This window comes from Ambystoma mexicanum, chromosome 3p (assembly GCF_040938575.1).
Source record: "Ambystoma mexicanum isolate Mex_15411 chromosome 3p, UKY_AmexF1_1, whole genome shotgun sequence".
NCBI lineage: Eukaryota > Metazoa > Chordata > Amphibia > Caudata > Ambystomatidae > Ambystoma > Ambystoma mexicanum.
The window spans coordinates 320,763,526-320,782,453 of NC_090925.1; the positions used below are offsets into that span (position 1 = coordinate 320,763,526).

At 45.4% G+C, this 18,928-nt stretch overlaps 1 protein-coding gene across 4 annotated transcripts in view; it reads right to left on the reverse strand.

The window, feature by feature from the left end:
* Positions 1 to 18,928, reverse strand: part of ZGPAT (zinc finger CCCH-type and G-patch domain containing) — a 186,566-nt gene that overhangs the window by 140,870 nt on the left and 26,768 nt on the right. The window contains exons 1-3 of one of the 4 annotated variants that reach the window (XM_069650882.1): positions 17,608 to 18,553; positions 4,921 to 5,010; positions 2,293 to 2,991 (exon numbers count right to left, since the gene is read on the reverse strand). In XM_069650882.1, coding sequence (XP_069506983.1) covers positions 2,293 to 2,963 — 671 coding nt within the window. In that variant the 5' untranslated portion in view covers positions 2,964 to 2,991; positions 4,921 to 5,010; positions 17,608 to 18,553. Of the gene's footprint in view, positions 1 to 2,292; positions 2,992 to 4,920; positions 5,011 to 17,607; positions 18,554 to 18,928 lie in introns of those variants that run through there. The other 3 variants (XM_069650881.1, XM_069650880.1, XM_069650883.1) reach the window with 3 other exon arrangements.

Below are 18,928 nucleotides of genomic sequence, written 5' to 3' on the forward strand. Positions count from 1 at the left end.
CCCTTCCAAAGCAGCCAATAGCCATGACCACTTGACCGAGTCAAAAGCTTTAACTGCATCTAGAGACACTATCGCCATCTCACCCTCGTTCTTACTACCCAATTCGACCACCCGGGGAAGTCGCCTATGGTTGTGCGTTATGTTTCTGTTCGGGACGTAACCCGTTTGATCAGGATGTATGAGTCTACCAATCACTTTCTGCAATCGATTTGCTAGGACAGCCGTGAGAATCTTGCTGTCCTGATTTAGCATCGACAGAGGCCTGTAGGAACCACATCTAAGCTCCGGTTTATTGGGCTTGGGCAGCGGTATTATGATCACCTCTCTGAGTGATTCAGGCAACAGTCCTATCTCGAACGCTTCATTAAGCATGTCCAGCATTGGGGGGAGGATTTCCTCTCTGTATACTTTATAGAATTCGCTGGGGAACCCATCTGCTCCTGGGGTCTTACAGGTAGGCAACTGCTTCACAACCTCTTCTAACTCCTCCAACGTGATTGGCTCATCTAACTCCTCCCTCTCTTCTTCACTTATCTTGGGCAGCCCTATGTCTTCTAACGTTTCATTATCTTGCGCTGGTCACCCATCTCATCATCTCCGTACAGCACTCTGTAATATTCCACAAATTCCTTGTTAACCCCCCCCTTCTTGCGTGGCCACCTCATCTCCGTCCTCCCTAATAATGGTCCTAATCGGAGGCCTTGGGGTCTCGCTTTTGTATAGCCAGGCCAAAAGGCGGCCTGTCTTGTCTCCCCCCGCGTGCTGCCTCTCAACATATTTCCTATAATTGAGATTGCATAGTCTTTCCCAATGCCCTGCACATTGTTGCTGTAGTTGGAGTACCAGCTCCGTGTCTACGTCACCACTCTTCAATGCTGTTTCTAGCTCAGTTTCCGCCCTCTGCAGGTCAGCCAAGACCCCACCCTGTAACCCTCTTGCCTTAGCAATGGCCGCCCCCCGCATCACCACCTTAAAAGCTTCCCATAGTGGGCCCGCAGAATCAACACTCCCAGTATTCTCTTCAAAGAAGTTAGTAATCTCTTCCCTTATATCTTCTCTAAAGACTGGATCTTTGAGCGCCTCCGCTCGGAGGCACCATGTAGGGATCTTCGCCCTCGGGGGGCAATATTGCCATCCGAAGATCAGGGGCGAATGATCCGAGAGGACCCTGGCCTTATATTCGATTTGAGTAATCTCAGACATCACATCTGCTGTAGCAAAGACGTAATCGAGCCTAGTGTGCAGTAGGTGCAGGGCTGAATAGTGCGAATATTGCCTCTCAGTGGGATGTTTCATCCTCCACGCATCTGTAAAGCCAAAATCAGTTAGCAGCATCTGCAACGCTCTCGCCGCTGGGCTAGGCTTACCCACCCTGCCATCTGATCTGTCCACCACAGGATCCAACACACAAAGTCCCCACCCCAGATCACCGCGCTCCTTATACACGTACCAAGATTGGTACACAGGGCTCTGAAATATGCTGCTGTGTTTTGGTTGGGGGCATACGTGTTTACTATGCATACCTCCCTGCTCTCCACCAACCCTCGCAATATATCCATCCTTCCATCAGTTTCAACTACCTCTTGTATCGATTTGAACGGGACATGCGGTGCCACCCAGATTAACACCCCCGGCCATATGCAGAGTATGGCGAGCCCACTACGGTCCCACTCCACTTTCTCTTAACCAGGTCCAACTTCTCTCGCGTCAAGTACGTCTCCTGTAGTAATGCGATATCTATTTTCTGCCTTTTCAGATACATCATGATTTTGTTTCTTTTCAGATAGCTGTTAAGGCCCCTGACGTTCCACGTTATTATCCTGAGGTCCCCCATAGGTCATTAATAAGCACCCTCCCGGTCCTCCGCCGATTACGCCCCTTCATGCACCGCAAGTACAACATGCTGATTCCTCCAAATAGGCTCGAAACAAAACTTAAACTCCCCATAACCACACACACACACACACTCACTCACTTCCCATCCCACCCACCCCTCCCCCAACAATACCCTCCCCAACCGTTGCCCAGCTCCATTCCTGGATCTCAGGCACCCCCACATCTAGCCCTGCCTAGCGCAAGCTTCTACTCAGGGCTCAGTAGGGTAAAGCCGCCCTAATGGCCACTGAAACTAATAATCTATTGGGGTAGGTTGTCCGCGTTGCAGAAGGAGTAAACAACTATTTTTTTTTAAAAAAACAACTTGACACTTTATCTCAAGCCCTACAGCTCAGATTTTGACAATATTCAGCTATGACTATTGCCTGGCACATCAATCATGACAGCAACTGTTACCTGCAGTTATCTTCAAAGGTGCACTTCTCCTCCAGGAAGTAAGGGCAAGGCTTCATGGCTTTGTGCGTTGGGTAGAGGTAGAGCACACGCACCTTGGGTTTGCCATCCTCTGGAGGTTCTGCCCCCACAATCATAGCGTTGTGATATTCCAGGGTTCCCCAAGAGCTGTAGTAGGGAGCTTTAACCTTAGTCCCACTCACTTCCTCGTCCCCCATGAAAGACTCCTGGTAATCTTCATCTTCTTGAAAACTGTTGGAGGACTCCTCACTTGCAGCCAGCCTCGCTGGTGAGCTCACCCTATTGCATCCTGCAGAGATATCCTCCTCCGTGAGTTCTTGGATGGCTGCCTGGAAAGCCAAGTACTCGTCGTCCTGCTCTGCAGGGGCTGTCATAGTGTTGGCCATGGTGGACAGCATTATACTCTTTTTCATAGATGCCAGGCTAGACTCTGTGAGTTCAATAAGTTGTTTCAAGTCGTCGCGCAGCTGGTGCAGGTCAGCCTGCTGTGAAGGATCCACCTCTGCCCCGAGTGCCATCTCCACCTGTTGCAGCTGTGAATTGTAAACAAGAATGGATGCTGCCAGGCTCCCCTCATCCATCTTGCAAGAAATATGCGCTTCCCAACTGAGCTCACCATACTGCAGAATAAGCCATGTTGGCACAATTTGCATCACATCCTCGCACAATAGGGACGGGATTCTACAAGACAAAAACAAACATTTATTTATGGTGTGCCATACAGTGATAAACAAGGTGCTAGCCAAATATACAGACAACTTTAGAATCACTATAGAAAAAGGAAACAAAACAGAATAGAGAGAAGATGCCCGAAGAAACAGTATCTAAAACACAGCATCTATTAAACATTTAGGCAACATTAAAAAACCGCAATACTTCTTTATTCTCCAAGTGAAGGCACGATTAACATTTTGCACATCAGTGTCTTTTGTGACGAAATACCCTGTTTGTCCGAGTTAGTGGATGGTGGTGGCGGCTGGTGTGGCAAAATTAGCACTCAGTCATAAGGTGAGGGAGGTTTGAGCCACCACCTTTGGGACCAGGGAAGTGTGCCCGCTAAACGTACCCCCTGGGGGCCAGGGAAAGCTGCAGGATCCCATTAGGGGTGACTCTCTCCCACTGGCCCATCCTTAAATCACAGGCAATGCCTTAAGCAGGGCTATGGGTTATCCTCCTTGGTCTCAGGAATCCAGCAAGTGTGTTGGTTATATGGGGATCGACGTATATGACTTAGCACTTTGCATACCAGTAGCACAGGGAGTCGGGAGGTGACAGAACCCACTGCGGGGTGAGAACGAAACTGGTTTAAGAGTAAACAAGACCAGAGGTGGGCTGTAAAGAAACTAGACTGGGTGGGAAACCCAAGACCCCACGGAGGGGCGTGTACTAATATACCCCAAGGTGGGTGGGAATGAACTGACCCCAAGATGGGGTGAGAAGAGGCAAATCCCTAGATGAAGAGTAATCAAGCCCTGAGGTGGGATGGAGAGACAAAACCCCAAGACTGGGTGGGAAACCCGGGACCCCAGGGAGGGGCAGCTAATTAGAAGCAATAGACCGGAGACAATGCCACAAGACTCCAGGAGAATACCTGGTGTGTAGAGGGTAGTGGGAAAGGGACTAGTCCAAAGACTCCTACACAGCACATGGAGGGGAAGGTGGATGTTACTACCCTTTTCAGGTAGTAATGCAACAGTGGGGTAAACAACCAGCCACCATTGAGCAATAGGCTCCTGTTTATCTGTTAGTTTGTTTATATAGTGCGCCAAGCCCAAAGGCATCTGGGCACTATCTTACAGATAAAAAGTTACAATTGTTTCCATGGTTACAAATATACAACATTAAACAATATTAGATACAGTTCATTGACGGGTGATACATTATTTACATAGTTACATCGAGGAGTTCAGAGGACTTGTGGCAGTTCAAGATCTACAGAGGACATGTGTGAGGTTAATTAGTTACCCAGGCTTTGTGTGCAGAGGTGGGTTTTCAATGGTTTACGGAAGATTCAAAAGGATTCTTGGGCTCCAAGTTGGACAGGCAAGGTATTCCATTGCTTGCCAGCAATCATAGGCGTGGCGAGGAGGTGCATGTAGGCTGCTCTTGAAGGCCTTGCAGAATGGGGTTTTGATATTTTGTCTGACAGATATGAAGGGGCCGCCCGGTTGAGGCATGTGTGTGTCAAGGTGAATATTTTGAACATGATCAGTTCTTGTACCGGGAGCCGGTGGAGATTCTGTCTAGTGGAGGAGATTTGTGCGGATCTGGGGATGTTAAGTGCCACTCTAAGGGCATCATTTTGCAGAACCTGCAGTTTACGGATGTTGTGGGTTTTGGTGCTGGCATATAAGGCATTACATTAGTCTAGTCGGGTTAGGACTAGGGCTCTAGACAGAGTAATACAACTGTCAGGTGACAAGAACGATCTGCAGGCATGGATCCGTTTGCAGGTGTAAATTGTGGCCGATATAGTAGCATTTACTATATAAATAGTAAACTGCCACTATATCCACTGTGGCAGAAATGCATGATATACTTAAAATCATGCACCCTACCAACTGTCCAGGGGAACTGCTCCCTTCAAAATACATATTAGAACACAATTACCTCTTTGCTCCTTTTCTTTGTAGGTATGTAAACTCCTCCTTTCAAACATGTGTCATCTCTCAATCCATTAAGAGTGTAGCAATCACACCACTGTTAAAAAAAAAAGTTCGATTAGAACCTACTGATGCAGGAAATCTTAGGCCTATTACAAACACCTTATTCTTCCTTAAGCTAATTGATAAAGTGGCCATGGTACAGTTACAATCTTATGTCCAGGCCGCTGGTATATTGCACAGGAAACAGTCAGGCTTTCAGAGTTATCACAGCACCGAGAGTGCACTTCTTGACTTACATATGCATATGCTCTCCAAGTTGGAATATAGCAAGTTAGGGCTGCTGATGCTGTTGGATTAATCGGCAGCCTTTGACTTGCTGGATCATAAAATCTTACTCTACCGGATGGCTACTGTTGGGGGCCTCTCTATGGAGGCAATTACCTGGCTTAGATCCTTGTTAGAGGGTCGCCATTCACAAGTCCACTGGGGTGATAATTTCTACATCAGATGCATTATCACTTGTGGAGCACCAGGGGGCTTGTCTTGTCTTGTCTTGTCTTTCTCCCCTGTTATTTAACATCTATATTCTCCCTCTGTGTAATGATCTGGAACGGTTAGACATTTTTCTGCAACTATGCTGATGATTTCAAATTGGTTCTGGAGATCAGCGGGGATCATGAGAAGGACCAGCTGATGTTGGACTCCGTATATCAAACTATTAAGTGTTGGAGGTCGACTAATTGGCTTTGCCTGAACGCGGCTAAGAGCAAACTCATGTTGTTCTGTCCCCAGCAGGCCAGAAACAGCTTGGGTCAGAGGTATGCCAGTTTCGTTACTGACGGCAGCCAGATCATGGTTGTGCATAAGGTCAAGACCCTGGGTACTTATATGGAAGAAAGCCTGGACTGTGATGCTCATGTAGCAGCCATTACTAAAAGCACCATCTTAAAGTGCTTCGGCAAGTAGCGCCGTTGGTCTCAGAGAAACATATTAAACTTGTGAGAGCAGTGATCCTCCTGCGTGTGGATTACTGCAATGCACTGCTCGGAGGCGCAAACAAGTCCAACATCCAAGGACTGCAAAAAATTCAGAATGCTGCCACCCGTTTCATCTTTCAGATGAAACGTTTCGAACCGGCCACCGCAGCAAGAATAAAAGCTGCATTGGTTACCGATGGCAGCCCGTATTCTGTTTAAATTGTTGTTATCCATATGCCATAAATGCATTTTTGGAAATGCCCCAGTTTACCTGAAAGACAGGGTAAATATTTACCACCCTAAAAAAAAATTGCGATCAGCTGAGGGGTTCTTGCTGGAATCACACTGCATCAAACGAGCACGTGGTCTTGCTTGGGCTTTCCATGTTCAGTGAGCAAGGGTATGGAATGCCTTACCTGCGCAGCTGCGCAAAACCGAAAACTACCTTGCCTTAAGAAAGCAGCTGAAAAACGTTTTATTCAAGCAATATGAATGATCCTCTTCATAGTCTTAACACACCTACTTATCTGCGCCTGGATGTCCACAGGCTTTGGCGCAGTATAAATATAATAACATTTACTTGTTGAGCGACGAGTCCTCAAGGGTTTTTACCTCGTTCGATACTTTGATGGCGTTACCATCAATGCTAAAGAATTTGAAGGCAGCATTTAGTTTGGCAAGCCTAAGTTGAGAGCCTATGAGGAGCAACTCAGTCTTGTTGTCATTCAAGCATAACCCATGATGAGTCATCTAGGCTTGGATGGTTAGGTAAATGGCATCGAGTGTGGCAGTGTCAGTAGCATGGGCCCCAGTGATGGGTATGAGAATTTGGGTGTCATCTGCGTAATTAGTGTAGGCGACACCCAAATAGTCAAGACGGTCAAAAAGAGGTTTAGTAAAAATGTTGTACAATGATGGCGATACACACGATCCTCGAGGTACCCCACATGAGACAACAGTAGGTGGTGCTTCAGCCGTGGGGAGAAGACTCAAGGTCTTGTCAGTTAAGAATGGTTTTATCCATGGAGTTGCGTTAGGGGAGAAACGTGCTGCTGAGGCCAAGTGTTTGCACAGGATGTTGTGGTCCACGAGATCAAAATGCAGCCGAGAGGTCAAGGAGGAGAAGTAGTGCTAACTTCCCTTCAAGTCATCCATTTGGATTTTTAAATCCAAGAGTGCTGGTTCCATCCCATGTCTCGGGCAGAATCCCGACTGTCGTAAGAGATTTCTGTATTTGAATGTAGGCTACCCTGTCTCAGGTTTTCAGTAGAAAGGGTACGGTTGTTATTGGATGGTAGCTGGTAGGTATGTTTGGGATGAGGGTGTTTATTTTTTAGTAGAGGTAGTACCCACACGTTCTTGAGGTCAGGAAAGACGCAATTCAACGAGGCATTGATAAGATGTGTGATAAATGGAGTGAGTTGAGGGTCACAGTCTTTAATGACTGTTGCTGGGCAAGGGTCCCTTTGGCACCTTGAGGTTTTTAAGACTCGAGATGATTATGTTCGTTTCTATTCTGTGTATGCTGGTAGGCACAGGACTCGGGCTAGATTAGCGTTGTGATGTACTTCAGTGTGTGAGGAATGAGTTGTAGGCAATGCTCCGGTCATCATTATATGATGGGATTCCAGGCACAACAGTTGGTGGAGTGTGTCCAGGGGAGAAGCTGTGACAGGGGTCTATTGCCGTTATACTTGAATAAAATAAATATAAACCAATCCAGGTGCCCGTGGTTTATATTCAACATTTCAAGGACCCAGACCCCTAGCACCCTGTAAAACGGGGCTCCGTGAAGTGAAACAGTTGGCGCTCCGCCCTATGGCATTGATGCGGTCGAGGAAACGCTCCTCCTCCCACAGCGTTCATGCGGCCAGTGGACAAGTAGATGTGGTGTTCCATGCACCCCTGCAACCAAGTAAGTGCCCTCACCTGAAGCGCGAGACCAGTGTGTGCCCCTGGATTAAGGAAGGGTGCGCATGTACCTCCATTATTTTTCAATTAATTGTGCATGTGCAGAAAGCAGAATCTCCTGCCTGGCCCTCATCGTGGGACAGAAGAGGATCGCAGCTGCCCAAAAGTGGGTTATAGCGATGCTACCAGATCAATGCGTTGCCTCGGGCTCGCATCTCCTTAGCAACATGAATACTCCAAAAAGCACGAGAGAGGTCATGCGCTCCCTGCTACATAACATTTTAATGCATAGGACTCTGAGCCCTCGAGCTAAAAAGGAGAAGGGGAGAAAAGGAAGCAGAAAGCCTCCCACTTCGCACATTTTATCAATGCCTGATGTACCATGCCCTCCTGTCTTCATGGCGTCTACAGGCCTGGCAAAAATTGCTCATGGTGCACTTTCTTTAGGGTATGAGGGCCAACACATATGGCACTCTATCGCCACTGGCAAATGAAGGTGGTGGCGACAGTGCAAATGAATTGGAAAATGCGTTGTTCAGGTTGGACTTGTATTTCAACACCAAAACAAGCACCATTTTGGAGCAGTACAATTTCGGTGTTTGGACACAGGAGCCAGGCGAGAGTGTTGAGGAGTATGTGACTGCCCTACGACATTTAGCTATGTCATGGCAAATTTAGAGAATCCTTTGATGTGCACATACGTGATCAATTCATGATTCACTGCAATAGCAATAAGATTAGAGAGGAGTTACGGCTAAAAGACGAAACCACATTGGATGAGGTGTTAGACATTGCTAAGAGGGTCAAACACTTGATGGCCTATGTTGCGAAATTGACAAAGAGAGAGCAGAGAGACTTAAGTGTAGGTGTGAAGTGTAGTGGATGGAAAGTGGAAGAAAAACTGGGTGTGAAAGGAAACAATGACCACAAGAACAACAGATCGAAAGGGGACAAAAAAGAGAACGTTTATGGTTTCGATGTGCCAGCAATTCACATTTTGTTTTTATTTATGGTTACACAGTACAAATTGAGAAAAAGAAGCATTAAAATATTTACATTTGGCAGGATCAATGGCATGTCTGGGTCGAAGACTTTTAAAGACAAGCACATTTTGCCAATTGTTACAAAAACGTTGTTTAATCAGAAGAGGGTTTTGTATGTAAATGAAGAAGGGCAGAGATGTGAAGAGGACGGTTGTCATGGTGAAAATGTTACTTTTGACATGATTCAGGGCGTGGATGAGGCGTGTGAGCATAAATATGCGAGTGTCAGGGTGAATGAAAAAGATTAATGATGGCGGACGCCGCTTAAAGAATTTTGCTCATGTCCAGAATGGTGTTTAAACAGGATATGGAAGGGCATACTCAGAATTTGATAGAACCAGATGCCAACCGTGGTGGCTGGGGGCAACCAGGACAAGATTGAGCTGCTCTATTAAGCGAAATCTGAGTTCAAAGGAAGGTATGCACAAGGGAAACTGAATGTGATCAAGAAAGGGATGACACTCCTGGGGTGGCGTGATCAAAAAAGACTGATAAGGCTGCACCCAAATACTGATGACTATGTCTTACTCGTGGGTTCCACAGTGTGCAACAAATTCAAAAACGTATTTAGAAAAGTAAAGGGAAGGTGAAAAGTACGAGACATCAAATAGTGTTAAAGAAAGGAAGTGTCCCAGTTACAGCAAAATGACGGCCTGTTCTCCTAGCTTTGAGAGATGGGGTCAAAAAGGAATTGAGTAATCTGTTGTGAATGGGCATCATTGAAAGGGCTGGTGGAGTGGACATCTCCTAGTTGTAGTGAAGAAATCTAGTTGTAGTGAAGAAGTCATCTGGTGGCTTGCAGTTACGTGTGGACCTACGTGGATTGAAAGCATAATGATGTAAGGATAGATCGACATCCTTTGCTCAATATGGGGGAAAATGTTGGCCATGGTTGGTCAAGGGTGTGCGTTTTCTAAATTGTATATGGCTTCGGCCCATCATCTAGTTGAACTGGAGTAAGGGTGTAGAAAAGGGACTGTTTATTACGCATGAGGGAGTGTTCCAGTTTCAAAGGATGCCCTTTGGTCTTGTTTCTGCATCTTCCGTTTTCCACAAAGTAATGGAGAGACTTTTCAAAGGGATAAGAGGTGTGTTCTGTTTCCAGGATGACGTGCTGTTGTGTGGCAAGTTAAAAAGTGAAGAAGGCAGGATTTTAGATGAATTATTGAGGGTTCTGGAATCTAGAGGAATAACATTGAGGGAGGAGAAATGTACTTTTAAAATGAACAGGGCATCTTGGTCATGAGGTGTCAGTGTATGGAGTGAAACCAAAAATTAGTATGGCGAGTGCCATGAAGGATGTGGAAAGGCCAAAGTCGAAAGGGGAACTAGGCTCATTTTTGGGTATGATAGAATTCTACCAGAAGTATGTGAAAAACTATGCAGACAAGAGTTGATGAAATGAGAAAGTTACAAAAGAAAGGGAAGGAATTCATTTGGAATGGAAAATGCGGGGAGGGGTTCAACATTATGAAGGAGGAAATTGATTTAGCTCGACCTTTGATACACATAGGAGTGTGATCACAGTAGATGCTAGTGACAATGGTATTGGTGTAGTACTGTTGCAGGTGAGAGATGATTGCCCATGCTTCGAGAGTTTTAAGGAGGGGCAGAAAACAATTATTCAGTTTTGGAAAAAGAAGCGGTGTGCCATTAGACCGTTGAGAGGTTCAGGAATTTCTTGTGTAGTACTGATTTCGTTATAGGAACGGATCATAAACCTCTTAAAGCCATATTTGAGGGCAAGTGCTTGGACAAAGTATCTAGGCGTGCAGAAACTTAGGTTACGAGATTACAAAGCCATAGATTTGAGATACAGGTGATACCAAGGAAAGAACATCTTGGCCGATTGCTTATTAAGGTTGGGCAGATGTAAAGAAGATGAAAAGGAAGATGTGTCCAATGGTTTTTGTAAACCATGAAGGAATTGAGAGTTAGGAAGAGTGGGTTGAAGCATCAACAAGGATTTTGTTTTGATGCGTGTCAAGATTTACATAGAGTCTGTATGGCCTAAAAAGGTGGAATTACAACAAGATGAAAGTGTAGTGGGAATGTATGTCAAGAATTAAGCGTGGTGAATGACATTGTATTCTGCTGGGAAAGCGATGTTGTTCCTGAGGCTATTAGGGGAAGGATTGTGGATTTGGCCCCTAGTGGAAATGGAGTGACTAGGACAAAGGCCATTTTGAGGTGTGAATGCTGGTGGCTGGGGCCTGACAGATGCGGGGAGGAGATTGGCTGACTGCATTGAGTGTATTAAAGTGGGTAAAGGTGTGGTGGCCAAGAGGCAACCCGTTGTGGAGTTTGGCATTCCCTGTAAGGTGTGGGACGAATTAGCCATGGATATTTTAGGCCCCGTAGAGGTAGGTTGTGGCAAGTGTATTCTGGTACTTGTGGATTTGTTCTTGCGATTGTCCGAGTGTGGAACATTTATTGCGAGAATATAGTTGAATTAATTCAAGAAATCTTTGCAAGAGAAGGTCTTCCATGAAGCATACTAACTGATAATGGTATGCAGTGTACAGGAGTGAACACATGAAGTGTGGTGTGAAACACAAATGGTCCGCATTATAACATCCGGAAGGGAGTGGTATGGTGGAGAGGATGAATAGGTGTTAATAGGTCCATCCGCATTGCTGGAGCATGTGGAATAGACAAGAAGGTGGCTATGCAGAAGAGGATGTATGCTTTGAGTAGGTCACCCCATTCCACAGCAGGTGTAAGCCCTTTTGAACTTATGAGGGGACATAAGGCGAATACCAAGATGAATCCACCTTGGCTGGGAACAGAGAATCAGATTGTGTGGTGAAAGAGTTTAAAGGTGAAGAAAGAGAAGTTTGTGATCAGAGAGCATGGGAGACGGGGAAAGAAAGAATTGAGGGGAGTGTGGTTATTGGGTTAGGATAAAGAAAGGGGTCATTAAGAGGAAGGGAGATTTATTGTACTTGGATCCCATTCGTTTGGTGGCCGTACTTAAGGGGGGCGTTGCAAGCTAGTGGTGGTCAAGTGTGGAATAAGAATAGGATTGTGGTGGTGAAGAGAGGGTGTGTTGGTTAGACGAAGGGAGATGTGTTATGATGTACTTAGATGTGTGAGAAATGGGTTGTAGGCAACACTCCATTCAGAACATTATTATATGACTGGGATTCCAGGCACCGTAGTTGGTGGAGTGTGTCCAGGGGAGAAGCTGTGCTGGGGGTATGTTGCCGTTATACTTGAATAAAAAAATTATGTATACATATATTTGCTGTTGTAGCATATTAAAACTGGCATCCATCTTGTACACAGGCAATGCGGTTATGCTATCCAACCATGTCATGGGGTTTTGTCCTTTATAGACATTCGTATTCATGAATGCCCAGAAAATAGGCTGGCCATCCATATGAATGGTTTCAGCCCATCGTTTATTAGCATTACGACTTTGGTTACCACAATATCGGTACAGTTTTAAAAGGAATTTTCCTTAAACTTTCGATTTAACTAAATACAACTACATACAATAACGTCGCCCAGCAATAACAGAGGAATAGCACACTAACTAATGTATAGCCGCACGTACTGCCCAATTCGATTCTCGAATCGAGCGGTTTTGCATCTGAATCGATGGTGCATTTTCCCACAAGTTGCTTTTCTCACACATTCGTTTTTGAGCGATTTACTACTTTTCTATAACAGGGCTGATTGCTGTTCTCTGCTAACCTACAACCTTGCAAGATGTCCGTACCGGTGTACAGGAATGTGTACGATCAAACTGAAAAAAAAGGTCCGACCGTACAAAAAGTCCAAAAAATGCTACCACCAAAGGTTTAAACCTTTGGTGGTAGCATTGTAGGCAAATAAAAAAATAAAAATAAAAAAAAGAAAAAGACCCTGCGGCGCCAGTTCCCGATCATGGAAGTGAAAGGGAACAGGCGTCGCAGGGACACAGCCTGAAGAAAAGGTAAGTAGGGTTTTTTATGTTAGGGGTGTGGGTGTGCTGAGGGTGAGGGTGGTGGGTGTGTTTTGGGTGTGGGTATGTAGGGGTTTTGAGCGTGTGTGTGTTCGCATGGGAAATACACAAACCTTTTGTGGTTCGTACATTTCACATGCAAACTTTTCGGCTGCAGGAAAATCAGCCGCGGTCGGATCACGTAGATCCGGTGTACATGGCTATTCAGTGCATTTTCATGCAGTACCAGAGACTTTCTAGCCATACAATCAGGGACGGGGATATATGAGTCCTTTTGTGTTGTTAAGACTCTCTTATGTGAACAAGCGTTTTGTTACAGCGAAACGCAGTGTTGCCTGCACATTTTGCATCAACTGCACTTCAAAATAAAGGATATTTCCGTGTTGTGGAGATATTGGCTTTTTCTTCTGGCAATGTGTATATTTATCCAGATTGCTACTCCTGGAGTGCTGTCTGCCCCTGGACTTTGGTACCAGTTTTGGAAAAAATAAAATATATTTTTTTAGTACATCCTGATGAGCACCCTGTAGACTTCATTTCTTTTAGAGAGGGCACAGAAACATAGGGACAGATGCATTGTTTAAATAAAAGGAAGATGTTCAACAAGATGTCACCTTGTCTGTCTCCTGATTCTGATTTACCATAGGGGGGACATCTACAGCCCCTTTAAGAAAAATTGAATAGCGCGTTCCTGCTGAGCTGGCTGGGAAGGCAAGCCCGGCTCTCCTAATTCGGATGCTTAAGCTGGTCCAGGATCCAGATAAAGAACAAGAGGTAATTCCAATAATGGCGGAAGTGCTTCTCAAAGCTGCGGTCCTGATCCCTCCCGGCCCAGAAAAGATTCCCGAGCTCTCCATGCAAAACTGTCACACATCATCGCCATTCAACCATTGGGAGGCTTGCAGAAGATGCCAACGTCCCATAAAACGTCATGACTCAGTAAAAGGAAGAGTTCCTTCAGTGCTGGCTGAAGAAAGGAAGAGCACAAGCTGGGGAAGTAGCTGAAGGCTGTAGCAGAGCCCATGGAGACTAGTGAAAGTATAAGGCTGGGTTAAAGAGGAGACAGGGGGCTTCATGGAGGACCTAGGAGGCTTGTAAAGAAAGGCCATGAAAGGGGGCATGTGGAAATCAAAAGAATGAGCTGGACGAAGCAAAACCCAAGGCTGGGGAAGAAAAGGTCATGGAGTGGGGGAAGAGATTGACCCAGGGGGACAGGAGAAGTACCAAGGGCGAGGAGGGGGGGGGGGGGGGGGGGGAGGACGATACTGTTGTATACTTCTGTAAAGCGCTCAGTTGCTTCTCGAAGCTAGGTCCACCTGCATTAAATACCATAATACAAGGGGTGCAGAAGGAGAGAACAGGAAATTAGAAAGCATTTTTCTAAGCGAGGTGCCCAAAGGGGCAAAGGAGGTGCCCAAAGGTGTGAAGAAGGTGGGGAGGAGTTGCAAGAGTAGTTTGCCAAACAGTGCGTTCAGCAAGGGGGAACTGATGGAACACAAGGGGCACTGTTCTCATGCCCAATTTTCTGTTGATAAAAAAAAGACAAGAAGTCATGCTACTAAAAACTAATTCTCTTCCCACTGCTCGCTACTCCAAACACTCTTCTGTCCTTATTTTACTTGATCTGTCTGCTGCTTTTGACACTGTAGTTCATTCTTTGCTCCTGGATTCTCGCTCTTTGCTTGGTCTTCGCAGGTCTGTTCTATCATGGTTTTCACCTTACCTATCCAACCGTACTTTTGCTGTCTCATGGCGCGGTAACGCCTATCCTCCCGTTCCTCTGGTCTATGGCATTCCTCAAGGGTCAGTTCTTGGTCCTTTTCTATTTTCCTTATATACTTCCTTTCTTGCCCTCATTATTTCATCCTTTGGTGTATTACACCACTTCTATGCTGATGACACTCCACTCTTTCTATCCTTCTCATCCTTCACCCCTGACATCCATCAGACTCTCCCATCCTGCCTTTCTGCCATCAAATCCTGGATGACCTCTTATTTCCTCACTCTAAATGCCGGAAAGAATGAAGTCCTATTCTTTCCTGCAAACACCCTCATGTCTCAATCTCCTTCCTCTTCCATTTCTTTTCCTCCCTCATGTCTCTCTATTTCTCCCATTGCCCGCAATCTTGATCTTTACTTCGATTCTAATCTCTACTTTGCCCATCATATCTCCCTTACACCCCATGCCTGTCAATTTCATTTTAAAACATTTGCAAAGTCCGCCAGTTTCTCATTTTTCACGCCACAAAGCTCCTCGTCTCCCCACTAGTCTTCTCCAGACTTTCTATTGTTCTGTTCTTTGGTCTTCCTCACTCATGTCTTGCTCCTCTTAAAACCGTCATTCTTCAATTTGCTCGCTCTGCATTCTTTCTGACCAGGACCCAATTTCTCCTTCCCTTGCCTCCCTCGGCTGGTTGTCCTATTCTCAGCTTAAATACAACCCTGTCTAGTTTTCAAATGTCTCTACGGACTAGCTCCTAACTACCTTGGATCTCTCCTTTCCTTTTACCTCCATCTCGCTCCCTCCGCTCTGCTAGTCTTTATAGACTTAATGTTCTCCTTGCCCCTCTTCAATGGAACATGCTCCCCCTGTCTCTTCGCTCCATTACTTCCTATCCTCTGTTCGGTTCCTCTCGAAAGACCCCCCTGCTACAGACCTCAGATTGATAGATACTATTTATGAACACTGATTGACTGTTACTGTCTATGAACGGTTATTGATTTTTACTGCTTATGAACGCTGATTTGCATTTCTGAATATCTGTACCGTTGACCGGCCTATGTAAAGCAATTTGAACAAAGGTGCTATATAAAACACAAAAAAATACTAGAAGTCTGCATTACGAGGGGATTGAAAAGCAATACTTGTTGGACAGACATGCCGAGTATGACACACAAGTATTTGGCAGAATTGTGCTTTTGATCATAGATGTATGAGACCTGGGGACACAGGTCTCATCACCTAAGGATCATTTTAGGTGAATAATGGCTGCAAAGAAATATTAATCTGTTCTATTATGTTTGATGCTCTTGATTTCCAAATGGAATGTTTCCTTGAATATAATCTGTGATAGACATCTGATCAGGGCCAGGAAATAAAATCAGGTCATTACTACAATATGGAAAAAGCCATTATTCCTCTTCAGTTTAAAAGAGGGCTCGCTATGACCAATGTGGTTGACCAGATTGATAATAATCCCAGCTCTACAAGGACTCACTTGATGGAACGGGAATATCATGGTTTCAACATCTAGACAACAATTTTAGCTGAACTGATTGGACCATGACCAGACGCTATAATCGTGATCAAAATGAAGACTGCAAATCGGCCAGATTATTGCACCTGCATTCCACCTGCTTCTCTTATCAAAATAGACTGTCTTGTGCCAAAGCTAGGAAAAGAATGTTGACAGAATTTCGGCTGAATGAAAATTTTCGAAAAGCCGAATATTTCACTCAAATCTACCATTCGATGCAATTAAAAGTGAACAAGGGGCATGTGGGTGTGCCCCCGCACCTTTGTTCACTACAATTGCATCATGGTGGCGGTTCCCATGCATGCGAGTGAAGGGAACCAGCGTTGCCTACAGATGGCAGGGTCCGTGGCACACTACGATGTATGCCCCAGAAGGTAAGTAAGGGGGTTGGGTGGAGAGGGTTGCAAGAAATGTCTAAGGGAACAAAACCGAAAGTTATTTTCAGTAAAATAACTCTAGTTTTTCTCTCTCTCTGACATTTAGTATTCACACTAATCATGGACATCCCAAAGCAAGAAGTCCAAACAAAGGTGACCAACTAATAAAGCAAGTCATGAAGAAAGAAAATACCTGCATGGAGCGTGCGACATATAGAAACAACCTCCAAGGTCATTAAGTCTCCTGGGCAGCAAAGTTAACAAGAAGCATCCCCAAAGGATAGTGAATTAACACTAGCTTCCCGGCTTCCTTTATTGCCAGATGCCATGCCAGTTTCAATGGATATTGTGAAGACAGCAGAGCAAGCCTTTAACCCTGGGCAGGTGCCAAACACCACATTTGATCAGACACTGTATTCATTAGCAAAGCAAATCTAGTGGAACAGACTGACAAATGGTGAGGATACATTTTAATGTTTGGTGGGTTCCATACTGAGATGATGGTTCTCAAGGTACTTTGAAATCTTCTGGATGAAAGTGGGTGGGCTGGAGCGATTTTACAGGCCGATGTTACCAAAGCTGGAAAAGAGGATTCATTTATAAAGTGTCCCATGTGATAAACACCACAGGGCTTACAAAATGCAGCCAGCTGTCTATGTACTTATCCAGCAGGATTCCTTGGATTATCTGTATTATGCCTTACCGCTAGCACAAGACATACTTGAAAATATTGCACAGTAATATTTTGCAGCAGTTGCCTGTCAGGGCTAAATATATCTTTTTGTTTTTCAAATAAAATGTTATTAGCATTTTGTTGCAAGCATTGCAAGATCATACAGCGTATAACGGAATGCATTACTAACCATTTAAGCCTTCTCAGCCCCTCCGTCCCACATCCCCCCCGCCACCCAACCACCGAAAATAAAACCTCAATGAAAAAAACCATAAATATAAATCGGCTAGTCTGATCTCAGTCAAATGGGTTATTTTCCATATTTAGTGAAAAAGGGTAACCACATCTCTTCAACCCTTGTCTTAGACTCATTTAGAAAATGCGTTAGGTAAGCCATATCATAAATCGCCTGACTTTCCGGACCCATTTATTTTCTGTAGAGCTTCTCATTAGTTTCCAGAACTGCACCAAACACCACCTGGTGGTCACCAGAGGGGTACGCACCACATGACTCCCACGTCATCCACCTCGAACATCCACCATCGTGAGTCGGTGGCGAGATTCCATCAATCTCCTTGAATCAAGAGTACCTCTCTCAGTGTGTTTGTATATGGACACAGCCCCACCACATATGATGGTAATCTGCGTTCGGCCACCGGCACCTCCAACAGCGCAAATCTGCCCCAGAGTACATCTAAGCTCGGAGGGCAGGTAGATGGTGCCAACGCCTGCATATATTGCAGGGACACCGTAGAGTGAGCCCCATCAGAAACCATGGCTCTAAACATAACTGTAATCTAATAGGGGGGCGTGGCTATAGGACCATGCAATAAAACGTGCTTTTGGAGGTGCTCCTGCTGATCCTACATGATACGGACGAAAAACTATGCAAGAAACACGTTGTGGAATATGAAGTTGGAAGATCTGCTGCATGAAGGTCTACAGGACAAAGACAGCGTGAAATTAGAATGATGGGCGCCAGGATGCAAGGGTTCTGAGCAGAGAGAATTCTCCATGAATCGCTGGTAGTGGAATCATGATGGCGGCCGGCTCAGAACAAAGATGGGAAGGAGAGATAATGAGTCGGAATAGATCCGTCGCTTGGGTTGTTGCGAATACCGACTGAAAGCAGCAGCAGTGTTCAGATGCGGACAACAGCGCATCGAGATACAGCGGGTGCTGAGTAAAAGATTGCAAGAGGAGCTCGTGGGGGCCCCACTGCAGGAGAGAAGGTCTGGCGACCAAGCACACCGACCAGACTGTTTGCGTTTCCATAGAAATGTTCGAGGAAAAATGCTGAATTTGGCACAGCAATAAAACCTTGAAAAACGAAAATATTGAATAAGGGGAGATGGGTTGTCCCCCCACTCCCCTTCTTTGACTTTATGGAGGGGATTCTGTGTGTGCCCCCTGCTTTCCATCCATTGTCTGGAAAGAGGGGACAAAAAAGGAAAAGAGAAAGGGACCCTGCGTCATCCGTTCTCACCCATAATTGGGAGATGGAACTGATGTCACCGGAACTGACGTCGCTGGGAGAAGCCCGATGCAGAGAGGGGAAGGGAAGGCAGACAAGTGGCAATGAATAATTATAAGGGGTAAACGGGTGGTGGGTAGAGGGGATAAGGGCAAAAGAAATGTTTATAATTCAAACATTTCAGCCTTGGTTATTGCCCCCACGGTAAAAATCAGACTCGATTTTATCAGGTACATCCACTTGCTTGCATTCTTCCGGGTAAGCACTTCGAGTCACGGGATGCACAAACTAGCCCTGCCTGTGGAAATGAGCAGGACAATTGGGCAGTCGCTCTGCGAGCGATCGGAAAGC